The following is an 8,743-nucleotide window of genomic DNA, read 5'->3' as shown; positions in this document are numbered from 1 at the left end:
AAAATGTGTATACAGCCCTAACTGGTTTGGCTCAATGGATAGAGCGTCGGCCTGCAGATTCAAGGGTCCCAGGTTCGATTCCGGTCAAGGGCATATACCTTGGTTGCGGGCACATACCCAGTAGGGAGTGTACAGGAGGCAGCTGATCGATGTTTCTCTCTCATCGATGTTTCTAACTCTCTATCCCTCTCCCTTCCTCTCTGTAAAAAATCAATAAAATATATATTTAAAAAATGTGTATACATTTTCGGGGGGACACCCTGTATTTGTACTTGTTTGTGCACCTGAAAAATCTGTTCTGTTGTAGGCAAAAGGGACATTTTTAGCAGCCTTTTATCGTTATCCTGGGCTGCTCTTCAGTTTCTAGGCTGGTTCCTTGTCCCATTTCCATCCTCTCTTTTTATAGGTGATAATTGCATTAACTAGTGACCAAAGTATAATACTGTGCCTACTTTATTTCTCATGTTTGAATAATAAAGTCAATGGAAAGAATGATTCTTTCAGTGTGTGTGTGTGTGTGTGTGTGTGTGTGTGTGTGTGTTTCAGGGCTTCAGAGAAAAGGAACTGCAGAGTGTTTCTGAACCTCTTCCATGGTTGCAGCTCTCTCGCCACCCCCAGCATCTTTAAGATTTAAAGTGCTCTTTGCAAGTCATCATTTTTTCATGATGAAGAATCCCCTACAGAATTGCTGTAGTGTGTGCGTAGCAAACCAAAATGAACTAGAAAAAAACTCCAAGCAGTGAGCACACATCTCAGAAAATGAACATATGGATCCCCGGGAGACCAGCAGCCTGAGATGCTCCCTGGACCCTGGGCTTCCCCATCTAAGATTTCACCTCATGTCCTAACAGGCCTTAGGAAGCTTGAAATGACCACTCACCACTCACTCATTAGCTGAGTGATCTTGAGCAAGCTACTTCATCTCTCCGAGTTTCACTTCTGTCATCTGGAAAATTGAGAAAATACCTCCCAATTCACCGTAGGGAATGAAGCTCTATAAAATGTGTGGTACAGAATACCACACAGTGCCTGGTGTACATCCACATTTTAAAATGAGGCCTACAATAGCAATGGCATGAAGTATCAGTTTGTTAGCTGTCTGGGGAAAATTGCTTATTCTTCAATGAAAAGTGTTTATAAATACATAAACTTGTTCATGATCTCACCTATTTCTCTTCTATTTCTCCCTCTTTTAGCTCTTTCTAAATCTCCTGGTACCTGTGTTTATGGAGTCTATCCCTTCCCCCCACCCCTGAAAGTCCACAGAAAGGTATCGGATAAAACAAACTCACTTACCCTTCTGGGACATAGAACTGTGGGAGAAAGAAACCCTTAATGTGGAAGAATGAATTGCTATTGAAATCAGTGGGTAGGATTTGGGTAAAGTAAAACCCTCCCTTACCCCCTTTAGATTGCAAAGATGGGTAACCAGCTACTCAGCTCAGAACAATTTCTGAGTGCCACTCACCATCTGACCTCTGCTTATCTCAGGAGCCCCAAAGCTCACCATTCCCACCCTCATCCACATCACCTGTCCTCTTCCTTCACTTCACTGTCTGCACTCCTGGCACACACTTCTCTCATGTCTGCCTTTGAATTTACTGTTCCCTTTACCTAGAATGCCCAGCTCTCATCCAGATAACTCCTAGTTGTCCTTGAAGATTCAGCTCAGATAACTATTCTGAATTTTCCATGGTACCCTCCCCAGGGCTAATCATCATTTGACTCCAGGATGGATGGAGGAGTGAGGATTCCTGTTGCAGTCTGTGAGAATGCTGGGCTCTGGAGTTGTACTGTGCACAGTCTGCAGGACTGTTCCTGGTTCTCTCACATCCTGTCCACCAGCCCACCTTTCCTGTGCACCCCAGGAGCCTGATGATGGAAATTTTTATTCCACTGTTTTAACCACTTCTTTGAAGTCTTTTCACATAGCCTGTGAGTTCCTTGAAGAGGCATATGGTTTCTATTTCTGTTTCCCCAATACCTCTTATACATGATTAATCCTCCATCAGTAACCTTGTTAATTTCCAGTAGAGAAGAGCCATTTCCAGATGAGACTCTTTGAGTACCTTAACAGCTTAGTAATAGGTGGCTCAGAATTTTGTCGGAAAGTATGAAAGGCAACAAGGGCTATCTATGGATAAAGATAAGCTAACAAGAATCAGCTAAGTAGACTAGAATAATGGTGGAGAAAGTTTGGTTTCTAGTACCCTCTTGAGACTCACTCACATCCCTTTGGATTTCAAATGGAAGTGATATCTGTATTCCCAATGTGAGAAGGCTGACTATGCCTAGAGTCATGCTGCTTGAAGCCATTCTAATATTTATTTAGTTAGAACCATAACCACACTGGGCATTGCTGGCCTCATATGTATCATATATTCACAGTCAGCTCTTGGCTTAGACAAGAAGATATGTATTATCTCTGCTGTTGCTCAAAATGTCTTTTCATTTCATTATGACTATTGTGCTTAGAAGCCTGATATTTAGTCTATAATCCCAGTTAAATGTTTTCAACATAGTCTACACATTTAAGTGCACAGTCTTCTTTGAAGCAGACTCTGTTGAAATGGATATCCATTATCTGTTATCTCTGTCTCCAGGACTACCACATTTTGCTCTAGCTAGGAAGGGACAATTTTTTACATGAATGGACTTTGCAACTTGGCATATATTACCTGGCATGATAGCAGCTGAAGTTCTAGAAAAGATCTGAGTTCCAAAGGACAACTTTTAAAAAATATATGTTTTTATTGATTTTAGAGGGAAAGGAAGGGAGAGGGGGAGAGAGAGAGATAGAAACACCGATGTGAGAGAGAAACATCATTGATCCGGCTGCCTCCTGCACACCTCCTGCTGGGGATCAAGCCCAAAACCCTTGGCATGTGCTCTGATCAGGAATCGAACCATGACATCCTGGTGCAAGGGATGATGCTCAACCATTGAGCCACACCAGCTAGGCAACGGACAACTTTTTTGTTTGAACACCAATTAAAGGGCTATGTCACAACTCCCAAGCTCAATTGTCTCTCTTATTATATTCCTGATATGTTTGCAGGTTAAGTATAACTAAGTAAAAAATATTAAAAGGGGCAGTATAATTTCATCAAGGGAACATCAAGGTGAATTGTTGAAAACCACAAAATGTGGTACCATTTAGATCAACTCCAAAATGAATAATGCCCACTGTCTGAAAAGACACTTGTGTGGTGGTCTTCATGATTGAGGAGTAAAATATTCTCCATATGGGGCATCATAGAAAACTGAGAAGTAGGAACTAACATCATTTGTGAGAGCCAAAGTAAAGAAAAAGTGAGGAAAATTTGGGAATTGCTTCTAAATCTGAACCAAAGGAGACCATTTTAGCAGAGATTTTTCAGTGGTGATCAACACATTTTCACATACAGGGCTAGAGAAAGCAAAGAGATGTTTACAACGATGTCTTCACCACAGTCAAGCCAACAAAAACTCAGAGTTGGAAAAATGGAAAAGATATACAAGGCTGTGTGAGACTTTCCTGCATGAAAGAAGACTTTAGTGTCAGAAGGTGTTTAACTGCAAAGAAGGCCACCTATGAAGAGAAGGAAACTTGTTTAGTTACTAATGTTCCATTTACTGCATATTCATCTAGAGTTCATAATCTATATATTTGTTATTGGGTGTGATTATCCATAAACCCCTTCTATCAAGGGAAGAAAGGGGAGGATGGTTGTGTCGGGAAGTTTTCAGTACTGAGGAAATGGTTATGTTTATTTTAGTCATCGTGGGCAATTCTTATACCCATACTATGTTTATGTGAGAATATGAAATGACTTCATAAATCTGAACAACTTTACTTTATTGATTTTGCAGAGTTAAGAGGAAGATCTATGAGGCATGAAGCCTTCGATCAGGGTTGGAAGAAAGTAAAATGAATGCAGTGATAGCAGACTGCCACTAAGACCCATGGACAATGCTACACTCACACTTCTCTATCGAACTTTAAGATTAACTAGTAATATGCTACCTTTGCGAGATGAAAAGAAACTAATGCCAAGAAGGCATATTCTTCAGTATTTGGAATAGTCGTGCTCTCAAAACCATGGCTTCAAAGGTGTCCTGTCTGTATGTTTTGACAGTTGTGTGCTGGGCCAGCGCTCTCTGGTACTTGAGCGTAACTCGTCCTACTTCTTCCTACTCTGGCTCCAAGCCATTCAGCCACCTAACAGTTGCCAGGAAAAACTTCACGTTTGGCAACATAAGAACTCGACCTATAAACCCACATTCTTTTGAATTTCTTATAAATGAGCCCAACAAATGTGAGAAAAACATTCCTTTCCTTGTTATCCTCATCAGCACCACCCACAAAGAATTTGATGCCCGCCAGGCCATCCGAGAGACATGGGGGGACGAGAACAGCTTTAAAGGGATCAAGATCGCCACGCTGTTCCTCCTGGGCAAGAACGCCGATCCTGTTCTGAATCAGATGGTGGAGCAAGAGAGCCAAATCTTCCACGACATCATCGTGGAGGACTTCATCGACTCCTACCATAACCTTACCCTCAAAACACTGATGGGGATGAGATGGGTGGCCACTTTTTGTTCAAAAGCCAAGTATGTCATGAAAACAGACAGTGACATTTTTGTAAACATGGACAATCTTATTTATAAACTACTAAAACCCTCCACCAAACCAAGAAGGAGGTATTTTACTGGCTATGTCATCAATGGAGGGCCCATCCGGGACGTCCGCAGTAAGTGGTACATGCCCAGGGATTTGTACCCTGACAGTAACTACCCGCCGTTCTGTTCGGGGACTGGCTATATCTTCTCAGCCGATGTGGCTGAACTCATTTACAAGACCTCACTCCACACAAGGCTGCTTCACCTGGAAGACGTCTATGTAGGACTGTGTCTTCGCAAGCTGGGCATTCATCCTTTTCAGAACAGTGGCTTCAATCACTGGAAAATGGCCTACAGTTTGTGTAGGTACCGCCGAGTTATCACTGTGCATCAGATCTCTCCGGAAGAGATGCACAGAATCTGGAATGACATGTCAAGCAAGAAGCATCTCAGATGTTAGGGTTTTTACCAGTGTAAATACATTTCTTTTTTAAGAAACGGGGCTTGGGTGTTGGTATTTTACAGGTGTCACCAGGAGAAGTGAACTGGTGAAGGGGTTTTGTAAAAAGCGTTTTCTTCCCGCTCCTAGTTCCTTTCTTGGATTGCCAATTTACAAGCATTAGGCTCCAATCATAGAAACAATGCATAAGTGAGAAGGGCCAGATTTTATTCTCAGGTCCTAAGGCCTTGCATTTATCTCAAAAAGCAACTTCCTACCAACTGCTAGGATTTCCATACTGTGCGTCTGAGATACAAATCTGGTTCTGGGAAACTGAAACTCATAGTAAATGTCTTCATTGCATCTCTGCAGAAGTAAAGAAATAACTCCTTTTCAAAAACAACTCAGAAGTAATGCACAGTTAGGAAGACACACTGGATGCGAATGATTAGTATTGTGTGTGCTGTTACATTGAATTTTTACATACATTACCACATCATGTGTACAGTATCTGTGGTTCCAACAAGAAATGAACTTACTAGTAGTACTTGCAGGGAGGCTGCAGTTAAATAAATGGAAGTTTAAACTTAAGAATCAAATACTTTGTATGTTTGGAAGATGATTTTGCTTGCTCATCGAACACACATGACTTGTGCCTCCAAGGCGATTTTGCCAGATGTCATCGTTTCTGCTACCCTCTACATCATGTAGCTAAATGCATTTTACAGTTTCTGTCTCAAGCAGGCACATGTGTAGAAATAAGTTGGTGGGAGGCCAGAAGAACAATAAATCACACAGAGAAAATACAAATTTACATATGCATTATAATTCACATAAGCTTAGCAATCGTATAAGATGTCCTTCCCACACATTTGCAAAGTACATGAGAAAAATCTTTTATTAGCAGATACCAACGTTATTGAATGATTTAGCCCTACAGCTAAGAGATATAATACTCTCTAATATTCGAAACATCCAAGTACCTCTATCATCCTTGCTGATAGGAATGTTCTGAAGGCTCTGTAATTGGGGTTCATGGGAAAGAAGAGGGGGAAGCTTGAGTTCAGGTTCTACTGATGCCATAATACAGTTGGGTCATGTAAGCAGGTATCTTTACCTTATTGTGCTTCAAATACGCTCATTTATAAAATGGCTGGAAAAAACACCTACCTCACAGGTGCTGTGAGAGCAAATCTCATTTTCTAAGTATTTTGAGATCCTTGGTTTAAAAGGTGCTACGTAATGCAACGTATCATGCATTATGCTAAATGCTAAAATGATGGTCAGAAGTAGTAGTCACATCATTTTAATATAAATCTGCCAAAATAAAGATTAGATATGAACTGTTATTGCACCTGATTCTTCTAAAACTTTTCCTTGGAGATGTTAATTGTTTGTGGAAGCTTCGATTTCTCTGTCATTCATTCTGGTTTCAATGAATAAGTTATTATTTCAGTGCATTGCCCTGATCTCCCAGGATGCTGAAAGGGAAGGCAGCTGGCTTTCTTTGGGGAGGAGCCTCTGGCGAGGGGTATATTAGAGCAATTGAAGCACATGCTTTGCAAAATGTATCACAGCAACTTAGATCTCAGGAAACTTGAGACTTGATCTGAAGTCTCAGTCAGAACTGTGAGGATCAGTGGAGCTAGTCCACTTCTATGGGAAGAATAGGCCCTCAGCAAACCACACATTCCACAACTTCTATCACTCATTAGAAAACTTTGTTTTCATTCAAAGGAAGGCCCACAACTGAAAGAGTATATCTTTTTTTTAATATGACCTTTGGAAGCCCCCCTAGAAGTTGGTAGCAAACAGGTAGACAAAATGAATAAATGGAAGTCATGGCCTATTTACTGAAAACACTGGATCTCTCATCCCCAGCCCCAGAAGAACCCAATGTGAGACAGGCCTCCCGGTCCCTTACTACATCTTCATCTCACAGTCATCAGAACTGTAAGAACTGGGGAGAGATGGATTAGCACAGGTGAGCCACCCTCCAACCGCACCCTTCCTTTAACTGCTGTGAATTCCAGTCACTGCAGAGGTCTCATGACTTTGTACGTGGTTCACCTTTCAGTCATGTGGCTGAGTCAAGCCTCTGTCTCATACTACCGTCTTGCATTCACCTTATGCTGACTCAAGTCACCATTGGTGTCAAGGAATTACGTGCTATAAACATCATATATGTACATCTATCAATTGGGGTGTGTGTGTGTGTGTGTGTGTGTGTTATGAATAGAGCCCTAATCTTTAAAAGGAGCATGTCTTAAAGAACTATTTCCTAACTTTTTTATGCTAGGTAGTGCCCATGTGACAAACATGTAAATATTCATCAAAGACCGTATGTATATATTTTAAAGGCGTTTTTTTCTTCTCCCCACCATTACGCATAGCTAGAATGTGCTTGCTGGGTACATTTTCTTCTGCATGGAGCTTGGTGAGGCAAGGCCATTTGTCCAGTTGCAATAGCGTAAAGCATGTTTGCCTTTGTTTTTTGAATGTTCAAAAAATGTTTCAGTCAAAGTGATCAGAAAATGCTCTAATTTTCTACTTTTGTTAATTTTGACACTGTCCAAATTATGGTTTCGGTTATTTGTGATGCCATTTTTTAAAAAAATTATTATCATTTCTCTGATATAAAATAATATTTCAGACAGTATTGTACTTGGAGTCATTCAAACAGTTTTTACAAAAACCTTCTGACTGTCCCCATACATTTTTTTTTTCGTTTTGCATTGTATAACAAAAGGTATTAATGATTAGTGTCTATATTCTTACATTTTCTTTCTTAAATTTATTTTGGGAAAAAAATTTTATCTTTGGTGACTAGATTGTGTGGCTTTGTGTCTTCTTATATTGACTCAAATGCCAGTTTCAATATATAATATTGTATTTTTAAATACTAGAATAAAAATGAAGATCATTTTTTATTTGGATTAAATTCAGAAGAAAAAAAACACCTCTTTGTGTGATATGATATAGGGACAACAAACTCTTTACAGAGATGCTAAGGAAGGAGTTTTTCAATGAAATCTCTTCTATCTAAAGACAATGGAACATTTACATAAAACGCCTGGGATTCATTTTCTACCTTTCCTAATATGTGGGTTTAGTGGGGGGATTGATGATGTGATTTCTTCGGTAAAGGTGAAGATAGTTTTTATAAGCAAAAACGTAACTTGTGAATGAAAGAAGTAATTTACTAGAAACACTTGTTGATGATAATTGACATTTAGGTATATCGTTATATATGAATGATTGTATTTATGTATTTATTTGTCAAAATTGTACATACTATTTCGCCAAATGTAATTGTCTGTAAAAGTGCACTCTCCAGGTTTGTAGTACTGTTTAGGGTTACATGGGTTGCCAATCAAGCTGCTAATCAGAATACTATTTTTTGTATCAATGTCATAAAACTAAAAGTGACAAATAGATGCTGACGATGTCTTTACATTCAGTTTCTTCACCTTCCTCTTGAAATGTAAACTGTGGATTGAAAGCACGATGCTAATGTGTAAGCCCATCTGTCCTGAGGAATATTATGGTTCCATAAAGCTGATTTTTTAAACCATTGGGATAAATAAACAGAAGGAGAACATATTTTCCACTTTGCTTCTTTTCTGAAAGAATATTTTTGGTGAGAGGTGATCATTACCATTCGCCGATGCCTTGGCATCATTAACCTTGTTCACAACCTCA

General features: G+C 39.8%; 1 protein-coding gene across 1 annotated transcript; it reads left to right on the top strand.

Annotated features, from left to right (window-relative positions):
* The first annotated feature begins 3,855 nt into the window (after nucleotides 1-3,855).
* On the top strand, nucleotides 3,856-7,296 carry B3GALT1 (beta-1,3-galactosyltransferase 1). The gene has a single exon (XM_023745303.1). It carries the CDS (start codon nucleotides 4,082-4,084, stop codon nucleotides 5,060-5,062), a length of 981 nt encoding a protein of 326 aa, XP_023601071.1. The 5' UTR covers nucleotides 3,856-4,081; the 3' UTR covers nucleotides 5,063-7,296.
* The last annotated feature ends 1,447 nt before the right edge of the window (nucleotides 7,297-8,743 follow it).

Source organism: Myotis lucifugus, unplaced genomic scaffold (genome assembly GCF_000147115.1).
Source record: "Myotis lucifugus unplaced genomic scaffold, Myoluc2.0 scaffold_5, whole genome shotgun sequence".
NCBI classification, from domain to species: domain Eukaryota; kingdom Metazoa; phylum Chordata; class Mammalia; order Chiroptera; family Vespertilionidae; genus Myotis; species Myotis lucifugus.
The sequence above is the reverse complement of the archived record's forward strand: the minus strand, read 5'-3'. Positions and strand labels throughout refer to the sequence as shown.